Source organism: Lepus europaeus, chromosome 10 (genome assembly GCF_033115175.1).
Source record: "Lepus europaeus isolate LE1 chromosome 10, mLepTim1.pri, whole genome shotgun sequence".
Taxonomy (NCBI): Eukaryota; Metazoa; Chordata; class Mammalia; order Lagomorpha; family Leporidae; genus Lepus; species Lepus europaeus.
In genome coordinates this window covers 113,945,178-113,966,937 of record NC_084836.1, presented here as the reverse complement: position 1 = coordinate 113,966,937, position 21,760 = coordinate 113,945,178, and the positions used below count along the sequence as shown (strand labels likewise).

The window sequence follows — 21,760 nt, the reverse complement described above, 5'->3', positions numbered from 1 at the left end:
TGTCTCCCATGCGGGCGCAGAGACGCAAGCACCTGGGCCAGCCTCTGCTTCCACAGGCGCGTACTCAGGGAGCCGGCTGGGAAGCCCGAGGGGTTAGCTAAGGAACTTGGGAAGGCTGTCAGGCAGGTGTAGCAGAGCCAGGGTTTGCAACCTGGCCCCCAGAATCCAGAGCCTGTACTGTCTCTCTGCCCCTTCCCATCCCTGTCTTCTCCCGTGGCCATACCAAGCCTGCTGTCACTTGCTATTCCCTGACCTTTGACACCACTCCAAAACCCTGGGCTCCAACAGCTGGGGCCTGGGAGTCGCGGTGGAGCTGAGCAGAGTGTGCACCTGGCGTCTGGTCGTCCTGGGTTGCATCCTGGCTTCTCCTGGCTGTGTGATGTTGAGGGGTCGCCATGCGTCTCTGGGCCCCTCTCTCTATGCTGAATGGAATCAGCCCTGGACCACTGTCCGAAGGAGGTTGCTGGACTTGACGGGCGATGAGGCTCTAGAACTTTCCTTGCTGCTTGTCCTTGGCAAGCTGCTAATTCTCTGAGCCTGGGAGTCTTGTCTCTAAAGCGGGGGTGCCAGCCCCTGTTCTGCCGCACACAGCGGATCAGAGGGTGGCTTCAGGGCGAGAAGGAAGGAGCGGGCGCGATTGGGCTGGCCCGGGCGTGGGGCTGGTGAGCGGCCTGGCCTCCAGCACCCTGTCCTCCCCCCACCAGGCTCAGAGGCGGCGGCCGCGGGGCTGTGCGCTGGCCAGTGCGTGCTGAAGGTGGATGGCGGCAGCGTAGCGAGCGCCGGTTCCCTCGCCGTGCTGGAGCACTTCCAGGCCTTCCGCAGCCGGCGCCACGAGGCCCTGGTAAGCCCTGGGGAGCCCTACCAGACGGGCCTGGAAACTGCCCCCTCCTCGTCCTCCGGGGGAGGCCTGGAGGCGGCAGGGGCTGTGGGCAGGTGGCCTGGGCGTCTAGGGGAGGGGCCAGGCCATGGTAGCTCGTGGCCTCAGTGTTCACAGCTGGGAAATGGGAGCAGCGAGCCCCTCTGGCATTACTGCACGGGCATGTGGGGCAGGGGGCGGCGTGGTGCAGGAGCCAGTGTGGCTGGCCGAGGCCCGGGGTCTCCGTCAGCTCCCTCTCTGGCCCTCGGGCAGTGCTCGCTTCTCCTCATCCAAATGGGCGTGCCAGTCCCCGTTCTGCCCACGGGGGTGCATCTGGGGGGCAGGAAGGCTGCAGTGGAGTCTTCGGCTGTGTTCATAGATACCGTGTCCATCATGAGGGACCCTCCCCCGGCCTCTTGGTGGAGCACAGACTCCACGGGGTGGGCTGATTGCGACTGCAGGTCCCTGGGGAAGTCTCCAGAGTGCAATCTTGGAGGCCTTCCCAGAGGTGGCATCACTGCCAGGCCAAATGCCTGGGCTTTGGAACTCCAGAGTAGCTTGTACCTCAGCCCTGTCCTTTGCTGCCTGGGGCCCTGGGACTGTGGCTGTCCTGGTCACTGTTGCTTCCTCCAGGGCCTGTACCAGTGGATCTACCATACCCACGAGGACGCCCAGGAGGCCCGAGCCAGCCCCGAGGCCCCCAGTGAGGATCCCAGGGGCGAGGGGGCCCCCGAGGAAGACCAGCCTGCCTCAGGTAACGAGAAGGCAGGAGGTGACGGGAGCCTCTGGGGGCACAGGCACTCCCAGGGACTGCCTTCCTCTCGCCCGCGTCGGTGCTTGCCAGGCCAGTGGGTCCACGTCGGTGCTGTTGTGTCTGCGGCTCCGTCATTGCCTCGCTGTGTGGCCTCTCGGGGCCCTGGGGCTGCAGGACCCAGACCGGGTTACATTAAAATGTGCTCAGCAGACTCGAAGGCTGAGTGGGGTCGAGCAAGGTTCAGGTCTGGCTCGATCCAGTGCCTCACACAGTAGCAAGTGGACTCTGTTCCATTTCTCAGCCCTGTGTGCTGGCTTCCCTCTTACGTGGGGTTTTCCCCATATGGTGGCTCTGGCAGCTTGGAACCCAAAGATAAAGGGCGGATCTCTGTTTCTTTCAAACAAAGAAGCAAACTCCCTTTCTTGGTAGACCCCAGAAGTCTCAGAGCTGACTCTCATTGGCCCAGCGTGGGTCACATGCTCATTCCTGAGCCTATCCCTGTGAAGGTCATGTGGAGACACCTCGGGAGGGGTGTGGGTGGGTGGGATCTCTCCTGAGCCACGGGGACCCGGAAGGAGTGCAAGGGTGGGGCCTAGAGGGACTGGGGCTGGCGGCGGGCAGGCAGCCAGCCGGGCCCTCCTCAGTGCGGCCTGCCCCTTTGGCTGGCAGCCTGCCCTCTGCTGTCCCTGGGCCCCCAGCTGAGCCTGCGTGAGGACAGCCCCGTGGTCAGCCTGACGGTGGACAACGTGCACCTGGAGCATGGCGTGCTGTACGAGTACGTGAGCACAGCGGGCGTCAAGTGCCACGTGCTGGAGCGCGTCGTGGAGCCCCGCGGCTGCTTCAGCCTTGCGGCCAAGGTCAGCCCGCCCCAGCCACCCTGGGGGTGGGGTTCTGGTCCCTGGCCCACCCGCCCCTTGGGGCCTGTGGCTCGCAGGAGAGTAGCCTGTCTCTTGGGCACAAGTCCACATGTATGCACGATGTGCTGGGAACGTGCCGCCCTCCTGGGGCAGCACCTGTGGGCCCCTGGCACGTGGCGGCGCTCAGCCACCGACTTGTCTGCAGGTGCTGGAGGCCTTTGCGGCCGACGACAGCGTCTTTGTGCAGAACTGCGGGCGGCTCATGGCCCTGGGCAGTGCCATGGTGACCATGCCGCACTACGAGTTCCGGCACATCTGTGACACCAAGCTGGAGAGCATCAGCCAGAGGGTGGCCTGCTACCGGGAGGTACCGGCTCCCCTCCCCGCAGGGCCTCTGCCGCCGGCGCTCCGCCGCGGCGGCTCAGCCTGAGTAAGCAGGAGCGGTTCCAGGGTCTGTGTCCTTGCGGCGTGCCCCAGTGTCGCGAGAACGTGACTGCTGCCCGTTTCTGACTCGGGTTCCCTTCGTGTCGCCATCCCCGTCGGTGGCAGGCAGGGCCTCGGCAGCTCTGGCCGGAACCAACTGCGGCTCTCACAGCCTTGGCATGCAGGCCCCTGTCGAGGTGGGGGGGCGTGGAGAGAGAGGCTGTGGAGAAGAGCTCAGGCGTGGCCCAGAGGGAGATGTGAGACCTCCAGGAGGGGCCCAGGGGCAGGGCCAGGAGTCCCCGGTTCCCTTCCGAGCCGGGGACACTCTGGTTCTGGAATCCCCGGCTGCTGGCCCCAAGTCTCCCACCTTTCGCAGTTCGCAGCTCAGCTGAGGAGCAGGGTCAGCCCAGCCTTCAAACAAGCGCCCCTGGAGCCCCACCCGCTGTGCGGCCTGGATTTCTGTCCCACCAACTGTCACATCAACCTCATGGACGTGTCCTACCCCAAGAGCACGCCTTCCATCGGCAGGTCCTTCAGCATCCGCTTCGGGCGCAAGCCCTCCCTCATTGGTCTCGACCCAGAACAAGGTACCCGGGTGTGCGCGTGTGCACGTGTGCGTATATGTGTGCACACGTGTGTGTGAGAGAGGAGTGGTGCTCGGGTCTGTTTTGGTGCACAGGGCAGTGCCTGAAACAGAAAGATGCGTGGAGGTCAGCAGTGCAGGCCCCTGCCCATCTCTAGAAGGGGCTTCTAGCTTTGTGATACCTCACGGCAGAGCATGGCTGCTGGAGTAGTAGCCATTATGCCTGCATTCCAGGAAGAAAAAGACCATGGCGGTTTACAGCATCTTAGCACCAAGCCCAGACTTGGGGTTTGAAGTTGCCTAGTGCAATAGGAGCACTCCAGGGACAAGGCCTCCTCGTTCACTGGCATCTGGCCTTGGGTTTGGGTTCCTGGGCCAGCGTGCCCCCTGTGGGGCTGTTTCTGAGCACACGCCCCCACCCCTTGTAGGCCACCTGAACCCCATGTCCTACACCCAGCACTGCATCACCACCATGGCCGCCCCGTCCTGGAAGTGCCTGCCTTCTGCGGACAGGGACTCCGAAGGCCAGGGTCTCGGTGACCCCAGTGGGGCCCCTGGCCAGGAAGACCGGGGCCTGAGCTTCCTGCTCAGGCAGGAGGACCGGGAGACCCAGGACGCCTACCTGCAGCTCTTCACCCGGCTGGGCGTGGCCCTGAAGGAGATGAAGCAGTACGTCACCCAGATCGACAGGTGAGCCGGGCCTGGGCGTGCCCAGGGAATCCCCTGAGGAGGAAGGGGTGTAGCTGGGAGTGGCCCGGGTCGGAGACTGGCGCGCTGCCAGGGCCTTGGTCACTGTAACCTGCAGAGGCAGATGGCTGGGCCCCGTGTCCCTCTTGGCGGAATGTGACACACGTGGCACTGCCCACCGGTGCTCCGTCTATGACCTGGTTTCTCACCACACCACCCTGCCGTGGATGATAAAGGCCACTTCCATGGCAGCGTGGGGACGTGGTGGGCCAGTGAGTGAGGGGAGCCGGAGGCCTGTCGCAGAGCAGAGAGCGGAGGGACCAAGGTGGGGACCACTCTGCCGTGTCCAGGCCGGGAGATGAGGGCTCCGGGGCACCGCAGGAGCAGGGCGGCTGTGCTGAAGCCGTTTCTCGGCTCCGGCCCCGTGCACATGTGGGTCAGCTGCTCTGGGTCCTGGAGGCCGGCACCCCTGCCTCCACCCACCTGGTGTCAGCATCTACCCCCCCACCAAGCTGTGGCCACTGTCCCATGACCCCCAGCACGAGACCCTTCCGGACTACAGCCACGTGTGGCAACGTGTGCAGGGACACGCTGAGCTGGGCTGGACTTCTTTAAATGCTTCAAGGGCAAGACTGGGGGCAAAAGCGGACCCCTAGCTGCCGCCTGGAAGCTGCCAGAGTGCAGGCTTCCTCCTTCCTGGGTGTGCGATGGGAAACTGCCGTGGTACAAGGTTCATTCTTAGCCTCGCATCCCGGCGTCACTGTCAGCCAGGAGAACTGAAGTGTGGCTGGATTGTGCATAGCCAGGATCCGCCAACCGTTCCGAGCCGCTCTAAGCGCTTGCCCCGTCCCGACTCCCTCATCCTCATAGCAGCCTGGGGCATGGGCACCGTATGACCCCATTTAACAGAGGAGGAGACCGAGGCTCAGGTTTCTAAGCCCACAGGTGGCAGTGTCCAGTTGGGGTCCTCAGGCATCCTGAACCGTGTAGGGGCCACAGGCGGTGACCCAGGAGCCAGGTCCCACCCACTGCCTGTTGTCTTCAGAAATAAAGTTTTTTTTCGGAACAGCCACACCCGCTGGTGTACGCACCGTCCATGTGGTGCTGCCCGAGGCCGTGTGGCCTGCAGAGCCAGGAAGGTTTGCTCTCTGGACCTGGCCCGTGTGCTGTGGCCCAGAGCCTGGAGCAGGGCCGGGTCCCGGGGACCTCCCCGCCCGCGGGGGCAGCACTGGCCTCTACAGAGCCGACGCTGGTGTTGTCAGGAGTAAGGGACGGATGGCTCTGTCCACGCAGGGTGAGAGGCCTGAGGGTGAGGCCTGAGCTCAGGGCCTGGCCTGGGCCTCTGTGGAGGAGCCAGGACTGTGGCCTGGGTCTGGACCTCAGCGCCTTCGCTGTCTGCAGGCTGCTGTCCACCATCACGGAGCCCACGGTAGGCGGGGCCTGTGAGCCACCCTCAGCTGAGGAGGCTTCCTCGTCCCCGCTAGTCGGCGAGGAGAGCGAGCTGGACAGGAGTGACCATGGGGGCATCAAGAAGGTGTGCTTCAAGGTGTCCGGGGAAGAGCAAGAGGACTCGGGCCACGACACCATGAGCTACCGCGACTCCTACAGGTACCTGTGGCCGGGGCGGAGCCGGGGAGAGCAGAGCCGGGGGACCCTTCCCGGGATGCCATGCACCTGGGCAGCAGACGTCACCACTGGGGGCATCTGAGCCATGCCCGCTCGCTCTCCCGTGCACACACACTCTGGTGTCATCAGGGAAAATCCCAAGTCAGTGCTGTTGGAATGCGCGGGGCGCCAGGTCGCGGTAACATCGGCTTATTTTACTGATCCGAGGAAGATCGCTGTTTCGATTTGTTTCCCTTACTTATTTTATTTTGAAAGATGGCAGTGGGGGAGGGGGAGGGACAGAGAGACAGATGGGTCCTGCATCTGCTCTTCTCTCCCTGGATGCCTGCAGGAGTGAGGCTGGGCCAGGGTCTCAGTCTGGGTCCTCCACAGAGGACTGAACCAGGAACTCTGCTATGGGCTGTGGGGTCCCCAGCAGCTCCAGATGCCTGCCAAGTTGCTTTTTAAAGATGTCTGCCTCGGGGGATCTGCATTGGCTTTTCTGCATTGGTTTTCTTAATTATAAATACCCAGCCTATGGGGTCGGTGCTGTGGCACAGTGAGTTAACACCCTGGCCTGAAGCACTGGCATCCCATATGGGCACAGGTTCAAATCCTGGCTGCTCTGCTTCCGATCCAGCTTTCTGCTGTGGCCTGGGAAAGCAGTAGAAGATGGCCCAAGTGCTTGGGCCCCTGCACCCACGTGGGAGACCCGGAAGAGCCTCCTGGCTCCTGGCTCCTGGTTTCAGATTCGTGCAGCTCTGGCCGTTGCAGCCAATTGGGGAGTGAGCCAGAGGATGGAAGACCTCTCCCTCTCTCTCTCTCTCTGCCTCTCCTTTCTCTGTGTAACTCCTTCAAATAAATAAATAAATCTTTAAATAAAAAAAATAAATAAATACCCAGCCCAGCGAGGTTCGAATGAGTGAGTTAAGCAGATGAGAACTCGAATCGGCCAGCCCCACCATGGTCCTCCAGCGTTCCTGGTCTCTGTGCGAAGTCTCACAACAGTGCCCTGCTGCGACGGCTGCTCTAGCTGTCTGCGGGCAAAAGCCAGAGCTGAGGGCAGGCCCCTGTGTAGTGCCGTAAGTCGCCTGCTGCCTTCGAGTTGTGCCTGCCCCACTTCTGATCTAGTTTCTTGTTAGTGCATGCCCAGGAAGGTGGCTAGGATGGCTCAGATCCCTGGGCCCTGCCACCCACATGGGAGGCCCAGGTGGAGCTCCTGGCTCCTGGCTTCAGCCTGGCCTAGCCCTGGCTGTCGTGGACATTTGGGGAGCGAGCTAGCAGATGGAAGAGGTCTGCCTGCCTGCCTTTCATAACTAAAATGGAAAATAAAAAAATCCAACCCAGAACTGGTGGACACTGGTGGAGAGGACCTGGCGCTTGGCGTCCTCGGAGCCCCAGTCCGGAGTGCACGGCTGCCCACCCCGCAGGGTTCCAGGCCTGGCTTCTTCCTTTCGTTGTTAGCCCTCGTTGAAAGGTGCAGAAGAGATTTGCTGGGACTGTGGGGGAAGGGATTCCTGGACGCAGGAGCCCTTTTGGTCCTGAGGTTGCGGGCAGGCTGGGGTGGTGGTGGGTAACCGAGCGTGTCCTGAGCAAGGCTGTCCCACACGAGGAGTGATGTCTCAGGAGCCCTGGGGACCCTGGATGGAGAGGAGGAGTCAGCAGCCTCCTGCTGTGCCTGTGTCTGTGCTGGGGCTCAGGGCTGCCCCCCAACTCTCCAAGTCGCGTACTGGCCAGGCCCTGCAGACGGCCCGCCTGAGGGCCCAGGGCTTGCGTTTGCACTGCCCGAAGTGGGTTGTGGGCCCCGAGGGTGTGACAGCCCCATCCTCTCGGCCCCTTTGCAGCGAGTGTAACAGCAACCGGGACTCAGTCCTGTCCTACACCAGCGTGAGAAGTAACAGCTCCTACCTGGGCAGCGACGAGATGGGCTCCGGTGAGTGGCGTGGGGCGCCGAGACTGCGCTGGGTTTCTGTCTGGGCGCACTCTGCATCCTGCTGTGTGTCAGCACGGAGCACGTGGCAGTGTTCCAGGGCCGCCGCTCCCTGCTTCAGCAAATGTTCGTTAGCGTGGCTTTAAAAGGCAGTGGGTTGTACTGTCTTATGGGTACTGTGTGATCATTCGACCCGCGGGTGCGGCATGAGTCCTCAGTGTGGGCTCATTACCAGCTCCCGTCCTTAAACCCTGAGACGGTTCCGCCAACACGTAAAGCTGCACATGTCCGTGCATGTGGTGTCGTGTTGCAGTGCACGTCACAGGTGCGTCCTGATCCTGCCGGGGCCTTGCTGCTGCCCACCCCTTGCCTGTCCCTTGCCATCTGCTCCTCTGAGCCTGGTCCTCATGGTGCTGTCATCCTCTGAGACAGGTGGGGCCGTGGGACACGAGAAAGCACGCCTGATGTGCTTGTGTCTGATCATACTCGATCACGTGTCATCATATATGACGGTGGTTGTGGTGATCACGCGGCCCCAGCGGTTTCCAGGAGAACAAGGCGAGCCCCAAGCCAGGACCCCACAGCGCAGTATGGTTAAACACGGGAGCACAGGCGTGGACTGGAGCCCGGCTGGCTGCCCTGGCCTGGCCATTGTCAGGACCTGCAGGCTGTGGGCGGTTGGGTCTGTGTGTCCAGAGGGCCATGAGGCTGCGGCTGGATGGACAGATGGACAGGCCTGAGTGGTGCTCTTGCGTGCTGTGCGTGCAGCCTTTGTGTCTGCCTTGGCCTTGCTTCCCTCCAGCTTTTAGCGCCGTGAACAGGCCGCCATCCACACGATGCATGGTTCTGAATGTGGGGCGGGGGTGGTCCGGTGAGGGGGATCCCAGTGATGCAGCTGCCCCCCAGCCTCGCCCCCCACTATCCCGCATGCCCTCGGAGCTGGCCTGTGCACGGGAGTGTGAGTTCAGTGATGCGGGAATGTAGCAGAAGGGAAAGCACTCGGGAGGAACCTCCCGTGGCGTGAGGCGCTCAGCTGCCAAGCTGGGGGAAGCAGCCGACTGGACTGAAGCGGCCGGGGATGGGAGGCTGGGGCACAGCTGCCTCCCTCCTGTTCTCAGTCCTCTCTTGGTGGAATGGAGATAATCACAGCGCCTTGCCCGTGCGCAAGACCTCACTTGTGAGCGCTCATTTTGCAGATGGAGAAACTGAGGCTCAGAGAAGTCAAGTGCAGTGCCCAGTGTGGCCCTGGGCCGGTCAGACTCCACGCCCCCTGTGGGGCAGGGACTCTGTAGCTGCCTTGGCTTTTTGAGGAAGGGGCTAGGAGTGCCTGATGGCTGTGGCTCCTTGCTTCTGCCAGGGGACGAGCTGCCCTGTGACATGCGCATCCCCTCGGACAAGCAGGACAAGCTGCACGGCTGCCTGGAGCATCTCTTTAACCAGGTGCCGCCTCGCCTCTCCCCGCATGGCCCTGGGGTCCCCGGGACTGGGAGGAGGCCGGGGCCCCTCTCAGCCTGCGCCTGCTGCCCTCAGGTGGACGCCATCAACACGCTGCTCAAGGGCCCGGTGATGAGCAGGGCCTTCGAGGAGACCAGGCACTTCCCCATGGACCACAGCTTACAAGGTGAGGCCGCCGGGGCAGCCCGTGGTCACACCGCCGGCTCCAGCCCTCGGCCCTCGGCCGCTCCAGGATCCAGCCCACAACCTCCGGGCTTAGAAAGGGTTCACTGTGGCTGGCGCCGCCGCTCACTAGGCTAATCCTCCACCTTGCGGCGCCGGCACACCGGGTTCTAGTCCCGGTCGGGGCACCGATCCTGTCCCGGTTGCCCCTCTTCCAGGCCAGCTCTCTGCTGTGGCCAGGGAGTGCAGTGGAGGATGGCCCAAGTACTTGGGCCCTGCACCCCATGGGAGACCAGGAGAAGCACCTGGCTCCTGCCATCGGATCAGTGCAGTGCACCGGCCGCAGTGCGCCTACCGCGGCGGCCATTGGAGGGTGAACCAACGGCAAAGGAAGACCTTTCTCTCTGTCTCTCTCTCACTGTCCACTCTGCCTGTCAAAAAAAAAAAAAAAAAAAAAAAAGGGTTCACTGTGGCTTTTGAAGGGTGTAAAAACAAAACAAAGAATATGGACCAAAGCGTAGGCCCAGGTCCGTGTCCCTGGGCTGGTCCCTGGGCCTCAGGAGCCATTGTGTGGGGCTTGGGGAGAGGGGGCTGCAAACAGAGGTCACTCCTATCGCCCTGGGCTGTGTTCACAGGACCCACTGACGTCTGCACCTGTGTGCATGGCTCAGCAGCTCCCTCTGCTGCCTGTGTTGTTTTTTACATACTTCCCCTTTAGAGAAAAACGTCTTCCCTTTAGTAATGTAATCCGGAAGGAGGCTTATTAAACTCCTGGATCGGGAGCTCCTGACATGCCACAGGTGAGCGGCAGACCACAGCCGTAGGTCCAGTGCAGACAGTGGAAGGCAGGCAATGCTGCCAGGGCGCCTGTGCACTGTTTAGGAGAGGCTTCATGAGTTAAAGGCCTGGTCACACTCACTGGTAGCAGAGTGAGACTCTCTTCTTGAAACAGTTCAAAGGAAAAGAATTTTGTCTTTCCAGCCATCTCTCCTGGCACTTACCCATCACCCACCTTCTCACTCACCCATCCATCCTCCATCTGTCCACTCACCCATCACCTCTCACCCATCCATCCATCCATCCATCCACCCACCCACCCATCATCTATTTACCCACCCACCATCCATCATTATCCACCCACCTGTCCACCCATGACACATCATTTGTTTCTCCATCCATCCCCCACCCACCCATCCATCCATCCATCCATCCACCTACCCACCCATGCATTCGTCCATCATCCACCCGACTACTCACTACCTGTCCATCCATCATGCATCTCTCCATCCATGCACTGATCCACTCATCCATCAACCTCCTACCAATCATCCATCCACTCACCCACCCACCCGTCCACTCACCCACCCATCATCCATTTGTTCTTCTGCTCTCCACCCATCTGTCTGTCCATCCGTGTACCTATCTACCAACCCACCCAGCTACCTGTCATCCACACATCTGTACGTTCAGTAGATAAGTCCCCAGAACAGCTGTGCCAGGCCTCCTGCTGGGCACTGGCAACCCTGAGATGAATCTGACATGCCCTGACCACAAGAAACTTCCAGTGGGTGTTGGAGACAGGAATGCAGCAGTCAGTTGCCCCTGCGGAAGGATAGAAAGAGATGAGGAGTTGGGGTCCCTGACCCCTCCGTCCCTCCTCCCTCCTCTTGTCCCAAGGTCACCTCTCCACAGATGGATGTCAGGAAGCAGAAGCAGCAAACCCAGAGGTGCAAAACCACAAAGGTCTCAGAACCCTGGGGTCTTGTAACAAGGAAGAAACCGAAGCAGCAGGGGCCTTGTCTGCCTAGCCTTTGAATGCTTCTGCTGGGGCTGGATTCAGGTCCCAGCTCTGCTGCCGCCAGCCAGCTGTGAGGCTCTGGACAAGTCCCTTTCTCAGGCTGTGCTGGAGTAAAGGTTATGACTCTTGTGCCAGCTTGTTTGGTTGTGGCTACAAGGAAGCAATACCACTTGCACCTCCTTCTGTGGCTACAACATACAAGCTTAGAAAAGGACACCATGATTAATTTATGATGTCTGCCCTGGACTGTTGTAGCTGTGGGGAGTCACAGACTCACACTAGCAGGAGGGGGTGCTGGGAGTGATTAGTGATGTCTGCCTTGGGCACACTTGTCATCTGTTTGCCCTCCATACACCAGATAATGCCCAAGTTCTGCCAGCTGATCTAGGATTCGGAGCTGTGGAGTCTGGTGATGGGACACAGACGTTTGTGCCACCATTCTTCAAAGCCACCCTCGTCCCTTCTCTGACCCTCACACCCCTTTCCCCGCCCCAGAGTTCAAGCAGAAAGAAGAGTGCACGATCCGTGGCCGGAGCCTGATCCAGATCAGCATCCAGGAGGACCCCTGGAACCTCCCCAACTCCATCAAGACCCTGGTGGACAACATCCAGAGATACGTGGAAGGTCAGGGGCAGGGAGGCGGTGGCGTGCGGGGTTCTGTGGCCTTGGTTCGGAGGCTGGCAGGATTGGGACTGTCTCCATCTCCGTCACCGTGCCCTGGGAAAGGAGACGTGAGGGTGCCCTGACTCAGCCAAGCGTCCTGGCCTGGGCCTGTGTCCATGCCTGGGGGACAGCCAGCATGGGGCACTGTCTATGCAGATGTGTCTGCCTGGAGTCAGGAGGCTGAGTCTGGTTCATTGCCATCTTCCCACACCGTGCCTTTAGTTCAGCTGCGTTGGCCCGTGGCCAGGGTCGCCTGCTGGCAGCCCCCTGCGCAGTGTGAAAGCCTGAGGGCCCTGCCACCTATGGGTGCCGCCAGGGGTCGCACATGGACGTCTGGATTTCTGGGTGCCTAGGAACAACCAGAGGGAGGGATCCCAGGAGGAGCTGGGCCCCCAGCTCAGCAGCCCCTCCCGCTAGGTCAGGATCCTCGCTCCAAGGCGGGGCCTTGCAAAGTAGAAGCTGCATGCCCAGGCCAGCCTCCCCTTTCCTTGCCCTGGGGGAGAGGCGTGGCGGCTGCTCTCTTTGGGTGGGGCAGGGCTGCTTCTAGGTCTGCACAGTCCCAGCATGCTCTGCGGCGGGGTCTGCCCCACACTTCTGACCTCATCTGCTGCCCGTAGAGGGCATTTGAGTCTGGGCCCTGGGTGAGGAAGACTTGGGCCAGGGGACTGTTCACCTGGCCAGGAGGCAGCGTGAGGCTGGGGCCCTTCCCCCAGAGAGTGGCCGCCCTGAGCCGGTGCCCAGTGCTGACCCGGAGCTGTCTGTTGTCCGAGGCTGTAACAGCTCAAGAGACGGGACTCAGCCAGGCCACCCGGGCTTGGGTCCCAGCTCACCCACGACGGGCTGAGCCCCCTGGGCAACTTCCATGACTTCGCGGTGCTGCGGGGGTGCAGCCAGCCTGGTCAGGCACCCTGTGTGCTCCCTGATGAGCAGGGGCTGCCGCTGCGGCTCTGCTCCCTCCCCGGCCCCAGCCCTGGCCCAGCCCCTACGCCTGTCTTGGGAGGCAGGCACCGTGGGAAGCAGGCACCGTGAGAGGCCGGCCCCACAGACGCCGCAGCTTCCTCCTCGAAGCCTTGCAGGACCTGAGTGTGTTTGTGAAGGGAGGGCCAGGGTGGTAAGGCCTTTGTCACCACACGCATGGGGCTGTGGCTGTGGCTGTCTGCGTGCACATCCTCATGCCAGCAGGTGCGCGCGTGTGCGAGCTGTGCGGCAGGGGCTGGGGCTCGGGCCAGGAGGGCTGGTCCTCGGCGCTGCTTTCAGGTGCTGTGGACCTGGGATCGGGGGGTCCTGGGGTTCCCCCAGCACTCAGAGCTCCTCCCACACAGCTGTGTACACTCAGAGCCACATGGCAGAGGGGTCATGTAGGGGCTGCAGGGCAGGGCTGGCTCTGCTCCCGTCCTGGGTCCCCTTCAGCCTGCCCTCCTCTCACCTGCGTTTCCTTGCAGATGGAAAGAACCAGCTGCTCCTGGCCTTGCTGAAGTGCACAGGTGAGGGCTCTGCAGAGGCAGGGGCGTGGGCCCCAGCGCCCAGGTATATGTGGGGAGCTGGCCTGGCAGCGGTGGCCTGGCCTGGCCTGGGGAAGCGCCATTTTGGCCTCCAGGCCCTACAGGGACTCTTCAATCTTTGCTTCTTCCTCTTTTGTGTGAGGGACACTGTGAGGACCCCAGAGCCAGGAGCCCTGTCTTGTGCCCCCTGCCGGGGGGGTGTGGGGGCTTTGCCAGTGAGCCCGTAGCCCTGTCTGGGGGCTCCCACCCAGTAGGAGGGGCTGAAGGTGGGCCTGGGCATCTTGGAGATGCTCTCCGTCCAAGCTTCTTTCCAGTTCTCAGCCAAGAGGAAGCTGCAGTCAGATCCGGCTCAGAATTAACCCCTCAGAGCCCCTGGCTGGGAGCCAGTCAGTGAAAAACCATTCTTTCTGGAAGATCCAGACCCTGAAAGACCAGTTGCCTGCAGCCGGCCAGTTCCTCAAGCCTGGCCAGGTCGAGGACAGGGGCAGGACAGAGGAGGGCCAGGAGGAGAGCACAGATCTCGAATGTGGGGACAGTGGAGAGAGAGCACCACTGGTGCTCACCAGCCAAGGCCAAGGGCCCTGCCCGGAGCAGGGAGAGGGCTGCGGGTCCGGGTCTGGGGAGCCTCGGGGAGGTCGCCTGGGCTCTGCGGAGGCCCTGACTCACGGAGAAGAGCGGGCACTCGGCAGCCGGCCGGCCTTGGGAGGGCGGAGTTCTGGGGGCCTGGCTTTTAGCTGGAGGGATGTCCGCCCTGAGCGCATGGCAGGGGGCCCGGGGCATCGGGCTGCGCTCTGCTGGGGGCCCAGGAGCACCTCCCCCTACTGTGTCCCCAGACACGGAGCTGCAGCCACGCAGGGACGCCGTCTTCTGCCAGGTCCTGGTGGCCGCCGTGTGCACCTTCTCCGAGCAGTTGCTGGCGGCCCTGAGCTACCGCTACAACAACAATGGCGAGTACGACGAGAGCAGCCGCGACGCCAGCCGCAAGTGGCTGGAGCAGGTGGCCGCCACGGGCGTCCTGCTGCATTGCCAGTCCCTGCTGGCGCCCGCTGCTGTGGTGAGTCATCTGGGAGGGCGACAGGGGCTCCCTGCTGGCTCTGCTGGCGCCCGCTGCTGTGGTGAGCCATCCTGGGAGGGTGGGAGGGGGCTCCCTGCTGGCCCTGCTGGTCTTCCACCTGCTCACACAGGCCCTCGCTCACATGGTCGGTCTTGCAGCAGATGTTGTTGAGCACCTACTATGTACCCTTGTTGGGGCACTGGGGAGCCTGCAGGTCCCAGTGCCTAGGACCTTAGATCCTAGTGAGAGGGGACAGACACACAGACAGGAACAATAAATAGCACAGGCCAGTGGTTCTCTGGGCAGCATCTGGAGACACCATTGGTTGTAACACTGAGGGGGCCAGGAGGGGAGGGACCCCTGGCATCAGGGTGTGGACACCCGATGGTTCCCAAAGCCCCGGCTACTGGCTGTGGGACGTGTGGCCTGGGAGCGCCCTCTGCTGGCCACTGCTGCACTCAGGCGCCTTCCTGGTGGGAGAGCTGTTCCAAGTTCCTGGAAGGCCCAAGCCTGGTCCCAGAGGGCAGGCCAGAGCTCCCAGCCCTCAGCTGCCTCTGCGCAGATGGGGACACTGGGCCCAGTTCATTCGTTCTCCAGACACCCAGAGGTGCCAGGCTCTGAACTCCACGCCGGGGTCTGAAGCTGAGGTTGAGGAGAAGCTGGGGAGACCTTGCAGGAAATCGAGGCAATGGGCAGCGGGACGGTGGAGCCGGGGCCCCCAGGAGGCTGGCTAACCGATCTGAGCTCTGCTGGCAGAGGGAGCAGCCTGTGCAAAGGCCCCGGGCAGGCCAGGGAGAAGCCAGGGTGCTGGGCGGGGCTGGGGAGAAGCCAGGGCACTGGGCAGAGCCAGGGCACTGGGCAGGGTGGCGGGCAGAGTGAGACCTGGCACTTCATTCTGGAGCGGGGGGTAGGTGGGAGGGGCGTTGACTTGACTTCCGGGTCGGGAGGACGGGCGGGGGAGATGGCAGAGGGAAGCCCTGGCAGCGTCCTGCTGCTGGAGACAACGGGGCCCTGAGTTTGGGGGTGGCCGGGAAGCTGGAGCATGATCCCGCGGGGCGTGCTGGTGGACTGGGCGCAGGTGAGCAATCCTTGTAGGTGTGGGGCTTGAGCAGCAGGCGCTGACGGCCCCCACGGAGGTGCAGGCCGGAAATGGGGACTTTGGGGCTGTGAGGATGGAGATGGCCGCGCCCCGGGCTTGCTGGGCAGTGCAGGGAAGGTGGGGGGGGTGCAGGTGGGGGAAGGGTGTGGGGAGGGGAGTGCAGGTAAGGGGGGTGGCTCATGAGAGAGGATGAGGTGCAGGTAGGGGGGTGCAGGTGAGAGAGGAGGGGTCCAAGTACGAGAGGGTATGGCTTCGCCAGGGTCACTCAGCAAACAGAGTGGGGGACCCTTGGGAGACAACCAGGATGTCATGTCTTGCTCTGGGGCAGCATGCTCAGGACTTAGCCCCTCGTGTGTGGTCCGGAGCGGAGTGACAGCTCTCACAGGAAAGCCAGGGCTGGGGTGGCTCCCGCGACCCCTCCACGCCCCGTCTTCTCGTGCAGAGGGAGGAGCGGACCATGCTGGAGGACATCCGGGTGGCCCTGTCGGAGCTGGACAACGTCACCTTCACCTTCAAGCAGCTGGACGAGAACTACGTGGCCAGTGAGCGACTCTGCCCATGCCCCAGGAGAGCCGGGGTGCTGGGTGGAGGGGGTGGCTCGGGTCCCCCAGTGCTGGCCTCAAACCTCAGGCCCCGACATGAGCCCCCGAGCTGGACTTGGGGGCACACAGGGACACAGGGCGTCTGCACAGATGCTTAGTGAAATTCCCGGGCTACAGAGTCTAGAACTTGACCTTAAGGAGCCCCACAGGGTGGGAAGGTGGGTGGGCCCCAGGCAGTGGACACGGACGTCCCAGGTGCCACCCTGAGGCTAGGAAGACCAGGCTGCCCTTCAGGGTAGGTGGTGGGGGTTCCGAGGCTACACCCATGGAGCTGAGTGCCCGGCCCTCCTGCTGCCCCGCAGACTCCAGCGTCTTCTACCACATTGAAGGCAGCCGGCAGGCGCTGCGGGTCGTCTTCCACCTGGACAGCTACCACTTCTCCAAGCTGCCCTCGCGCCTGGAGAGCGGGGCCAGCCTGCGGCTGCACACGGTGCTGTTCACTCGAGGTGAGCTGCGGGCGGCCCTGGGGCCGGGGCCGGGGTTGGGGGCCGAGGCCAGCTAGCAGGAGCTCGCGGGAGCCCAACCGCCTGTCCTGCATCGCCCTCGCAGCTCTGGAGGGGGTGGAGGGAGCGCCTCCTCCAGGCAGCCAGGCTGCAGAAGATCTGCAGCAAGAGATCAACGCACAGTCCCTGGAGAAAGCTCAGCAGTACTACCGCAAGCTCAGGTGCCCGCCCCGGGGCCCGTCTGGGCAGGAAGGGGCTGTGGGGAGCGGGAGCCCGTGGGCGTGGACGGCGCGTTCCCTCTGAGCGCCTGTGGCTGCCTGGGCTCCACGGGCGCGTGTGGGCGTGCCCTCAGCTCCATCTTCCTGGCTCAGGGCGTTCTACCTGGAACGGTCCAACCTGCCCACGGACGCCAGCAGCACGGCCGTGAAGATAGACCAGGTGTGTGTCCACCGCCGTGAAGCTTGGGCTGGGGGGGCTCTCACGTCAGGCCCAGGGTCCCGCATGGCCTCCTCCAGGAAGCCTCCTAGGGTCGCGCCTTCCCTGCCTGGGGGTTCCTTCGAGGGTTTTGTTGTATGCTGCTTGCCCTTTTTGGTCCGTGAATCCGGCCCCTCAGGCTGCAGCCTCACGCAAGTGGAGGCCGGAGGCGGTCCACACAGATCTGTCGCTAATGTTTAGAAATCATAAGATTTCCCCACACGCGTGGAGGCTGCTGCTCCTGGGCATGGAGGCCTAGGTCCCTCGGTCCCACGTGGCTCAGTCCCCTGCCCGTTCTTGGGGCTTCCCACTGGCTTCCGGGGCTGCTTGTCGCGGCTTGCCCGGCCTCTTGGTCTCCCGGCCCAGGCGGGCCTTGCAGCTGTCGGTGGGTCTGGGGTGTGGCCCGGGAGCTGGGGCTGGGGGCTCGGCGCCTTGGGCAGACAGTAGTTGGCTGGCAGGGATTGCGGGCACAGCAAGGGAAAGTGAGTGTCCTCTCTCTGGGGAGGGGCCACCTGGGTGGCTTTGGAGGGGACAGGGGAGGGCACTTCCTGCAGACCAAGTTGGGGTGGCAGCAGAGAATCAGGATGAAGGTTAGGCCTGCAGCTCTGGGCAGTGGGGAGCTGGGGGGTCGTTAGCAGGGGTCACAGGAGGTTAATTGGATTAGAAGCCCGGCTGGGGTGTGTGTATGCGTGTGTGTACATGTGTGTGTGTGCATATGTGCACGTGTGTGAGCTGGGAGGGGAGTGGGAGGCTCGGAGTTGACCGGGGAGGAGCCAGCGGGGCAGGCCAGGTGGGCCTGGGCATCCCCAACCACTGGGCGTGCGCTGTACCCCTTACAGCTGATCCGCCCCATCAACGCGCTGGACGAACTCTGCCGCCTCATGAAGTCCCTGGTACACCCCAAAGCCGGGGCCAGTGGGAGCCTGGGCGCCAGCCTCCTCCCTGTCTCCTCGGAGCTCTGCTACCGCCTGGGTGCCTGCCAGATCGCCCTGTGCGCCACGGGCATGCAGAGGTGAGCCGCTGCCACCGGGCTGGTGCATGGGTGCCTGCCAGATCGCCCTGTGTGCCACGGGCACACAGAGGTGAGCCACCACCCCGAGGCTGGGGTGTGAGGAGCCCGAGCGGGGCCTTGGCTGCCTCTGGACCTCAGTTTGTGGAATGTTCTGGGTAACGTGGGTTTAGTGAGGAAGAGATGGGTACAGGTGGTTCCACGGGCGTGCTCGGGGCGGAGCCGGCCACTCTCCACCAACTGCCTTTCCTGACCCCTGCCCAATGCCGAGCCCACCCCGGCCTGCTCCAAGCTTCAAGGCTCCCACACAGGGTAGCATGCCTGGGGCTCCTTTGTCCCGGCTCCCCTAGTGCATGGCCGGCTCTGGGGGTGGGTGGGGGAACCTGTTGCGCCCCCTGCTGGGCCCCAGCTTCCACGACAGCACCTGGCTTAACCGCCTGGGGCTCCCTGTGGGGTAGGGAGGTCCCTGGATCCCCAGCGCCTCCGTCGCCCCCTGCAGGAGCACCCTGAGTGTGTCCCTGGAGCAGGCGGCCATCCTGGCGCGGAGCCACGGGCTGCTGCCCAAGTGCATCATGCAGGCCACCGACATCATGAGGAAGCAGGTGAGCCACCGGGGGGACAAGGACACGGGTCCCCGCCCAGCCCCACGTGCGTCCTCACGTGCCCGGCATGGCCTTGGGCTGACGGCTCCCTCCTGCCAGGGCCCCAGGGTGGAGATCCTGGCCAAAAACCTCCGAGTCCAGGACCAGATGCCGCAGGGTGCGCCACGGTGAGTAGCCCCACCCTCTCACCCCCCAGGCTGGGCCCAACCCAGGCTCAGCGTGGGACTCCCGGTCTCCTCCAGGCAGACCCCTGCTGCTCAGATGTGGAGTCTCCTCACTCATGGGAGCAATTCCTCAGGGAATGACACATACAAAGCCTGTTGCCTCCCAGAGTAGTGCCCATCTCCGCTGGGAAGGGGAGATGGTCCCCAAGGTCCCCAAAGCGAGCCTGGGCCCTGTCTCCATGCTGTGCTCTGTGTGCCAAATGCAGGCCCCTTGGGAGCGGGAGTGCCTTCCACTGCCACCTCCCTCCCCGCCGCCCCAGGTTGCCGGCTTCCTGCTCTGACTGAGGCCAGGCCAGGCCCCTGGGGGGATGCTGGAGACCCCCCTGCAGACCTCATTAAGAGCTCCCAGCTTAGACACACTTTTAAAATGTATTTTCACTTGGTTAGAGAGAGACTTTCCACCCACTGGTTCACTCCCCAAATGCCTGCCAATAGCTGAGGCTGGCCCGTGGAAGCCAGGAACCTGGACCTCCATCTGGGTCTCCCGCTTGGGCGCAGGGACTCAGTACCTGAGCCGTCACCTGCTTCCGCCCAGGGTGTGCGTTAGCAGGAAGCTGGATCGGAGGCAGGCAGCTCAGCTCGCCCTGTTCCCCACCACAGCCTCCAGAACTGCCCCTCGCCCCTGCGCACCCTCTGTCCGCCCTCCTGCGTGCAACCCAGCAGCGGCTCCTCCTGGCTTGGAGACGAAGCCAGCATCTTCCCGGGCAGCTGAGCGCAGCGGCCCAGAGAGCCCTGAGCAGCAGGCGGAGTCCCGGGGCAGCGCCTGTGTCCAGTGGCTGGCACCACACACGCACCTAAACACATAGCCCTGCACACGCACCTAAATATGTGGCCCCGCACACGCACCTGAACACGCAACCTCACACGTGCACCTAAATACACAGCCCTGCACACGCACCTAAACACACAGCCTTGCACACACACAGCCCTGCACACGCACCTAAACACACAGCCTTGTACACACACAGCCCTGCACACGCACCCAAACACACAGCCTTGTACACACACAGCCCTGCACACGCACCTAAACACACAGCCTTGCACACACACAGCCCTGCACACGCACCCAAACACGGGGCCGTGCACACGCACCCAAACACGGGGCCGTGCACACGCACCTAAACACGGGACTGTGCACACTCACTTAAACACGGGGCTGTGCACACGCAGCTATGCACATGAACCTAAACACGCAGCCCCCCCCACACAAACCCGCAACCCCACACACGCATGCAAATGTGCAGCTGTGCACACATTAAGCACGCAGCCGTGCACACGCAGACTGTTTATCTGTAAACACCAGGGTGAGGTCCAGGCCATCGGGGAAGGGGCGGGCAGCGTCGCTGATTTCCACTCTGCGTCCTGTGAAGCCAGCCATTCGTTTTCTGGACACGCACCGTGTTGGAATGAAAGCGGGGATAATAGCAGCTCCAGGCCCTGCCCGCCGGTCAGCCTCACCCTCTCCGTCTTCTCCCCGCCCCCAGCCTCTACCGCCTCTGCCAGCCGCCCGTGGACGGAGACCTCTGACTGCTGAGGCACCCGGGCCCAGCTGCGTGCCCCGGAGCTGGGCCTGGCAAGGCCGCCGCGGTGCCCGCCAGCTTCTCGGAGCCGTCCTGAGGCTTCTGCTGCCACCACCATGCCGAGCTCTGCCCGGCTCCCTGCCCTGCCTCCCGTGAGGACCAGCTGGGCCAGCACCGCCTCCATCCTCCGCCAGAAGCCCGAGAAGCGCCATTGGTGCAGCCGAGGTCTGGGCCCCTGCGCCCGAGTCCCCGGACCCAGGGACGGGCATGGCGCCGCGGCCCCGGCTCCCACGGGGTGGCTCAACCTGCACTTTGGAAACCCTCGGTTTCCTCCAGGCCCACATTCCAGGCGCCCATGCGGGTCTCCTCCCTGAGCGCCCCTCACCCTGCACTAACCCGGCCCGTGGACCCTGTGTGCAGAGTGCCCCCAGGCCACGCCAGCTTCCCACGCCCCGCTGGACTGTGAGCACCATGTTTGCTCCGACTCCATTTATGTGGCGTGAATCCTCTGTGGTTGATCTGACTTGTCTTCGGTGGTATTGTTGAGATTTCCCCTAAGGTTGTAAGATGACATATCTGACGTTTGGCCTTCCAAAGGAAGATAGTCGTCTAAGGGACCAACGTAAGGCGGAACTGGCTTTCCCCAGTCCTGCTAAACCAGGAGAGAAAGGACGAAGTCATTGACCGTTTTAAATTGAATTTCCTTGTTTCTAATATTGGGGTTTGAGGCATCACCCCCACGGCCCCCTCTACTCTCTGCCATGAGTCTAGGCCAGGCCAGGGCTGGGGACTGGGGTGGTGCTGGGCCGCCTGCCTAGGAAGCTGGCGGGCCGAGGTTGGGGGCACACCGGGGACGCCTGGTGGTAAGACTTCTGTAATTTATTGATCCGATGCTAGCATCTCAGAGCTCAGCCGCCCTGGGCACCACCCCAGCTACTGTACACCTTCAGGGAACCCTCAGAGCGAGCAGCAGGGGAGGGCACGCCGGGTCGCCCCGGCTGGCGGCAGAGGAGGTCGGGCTGGCCTTGTGCTGCTCGAGGCCCGTGGGCATCCCGACCCCACAGCTCCCGGGGCTGCCTGCACTGCCTGGCCTCGTGTGTGGGACTGAGGGCGGCCTTGGGGCTGTCTCGTCACAGACACAAACCCAAGGCCCCGCCTTAGCCCCGTGGGGAGAGCCAGGGCACGCGCACTGGTTGACTTTGAAATGTACAGATTCTTGTTCAATTCATGATAGATTTTTTATTATTATTAAAAGTTGGTTTATGATACAAAGGAGGCGGCCGTCTGCCTGGTCTGTGGTGGCTGGCACTGGGTGGCACTGGGTGGTGCAAACTCGTGCTTTTTTAAAAAAATTTATTTGAAAGGCAGAGTGATGAGGGAGAGAGGTCTTCCATCTGCTGGTTCACTCCTCAGATGGACACTACAGCCAGGGCTGAAGCCAGGAGCCCAGAACTCCAT

General features: G+C 62.9%; 1 protein-coding gene across 1 annotated transcript in view; it reads left to right on the top strand.

Moving 5' to 3' along the window:
• PREX1 (phosphatidylinositol-3,4,5-trisphosphate dependent Rac exchange factor 1) overlaps positions 1 to 21,555 on the top strand; it is a 162,961-nt gene extending 141,406 nt beyond the window's left edge. Inside the window, exons 20-40 of the mRNA XM_062204324.1 lie at positions 705 to 841; positions 1,490 to 1,610; positions 2,280 to 2,467; positions 2,673 to 2,834; positions 3,267 to 3,477; positions 3,902 to 4,163; positions 5,562 to 5,768; positions 7,610 to 7,698; positions 9,053 to 9,135; positions 9,226 to 9,316; positions 11,606 to 11,734; positions 13,216 to 13,257; positions 14,109 to 14,329; positions 15,871 to 15,970; positions 16,333 to 16,476; positions 16,580 to 16,694; positions 16,845 to 16,911; positions 17,787 to 17,959; positions 18,456 to 18,558; positions 18,658 to 18,725; positions 20,267 to 21,555. Of these exons, the coding sequence (XP_062060308.1) occupies positions 705 to 841; positions 1,490 to 1,610; positions 2,280 to 2,467; positions 2,673 to 2,834; positions 3,267 to 3,477; positions 3,902 to 4,163; positions 5,562 to 5,768; positions 7,610 to 7,698; positions 9,053 to 9,135; positions 9,226 to 9,316; positions 11,606 to 11,734; positions 13,216 to 13,257; positions 14,109 to 14,329; positions 15,871 to 15,970; positions 16,333 to 16,476; positions 16,580 to 16,694; positions 16,845 to 16,911; positions 17,787 to 17,959; positions 18,456 to 18,558; positions 18,658 to 18,725; positions 20,267 to 20,309 (2,756 nt within the window). The 3' untranslated portion in view covers positions 20,310 to 21,555. The remainder of the gene's footprint in view (positions 1 to 704; positions 842 to 1,489; positions 1,611 to 2,279; positions 2,468 to 2,672; positions 2,835 to 3,266; positions 3,478 to 3,901; positions 4,164 to 5,561; positions 5,769 to 7,609; positions 7,699 to 9,052; positions 9,136 to 9,225; positions 9,317 to 11,605; positions 11,735 to 13,215; positions 13,258 to 14,108; positions 14,330 to 15,870; positions 15,971 to 16,332; positions 16,477 to 16,579; positions 16,695 to 16,844; positions 16,912 to 17,786; positions 17,960 to 18,455; positions 18,559 to 18,657; positions 18,726 to 20,266) is intronic.
• The last annotated feature ends 205 nt before the right edge of the window (positions 21,556 to 21,760 follow it).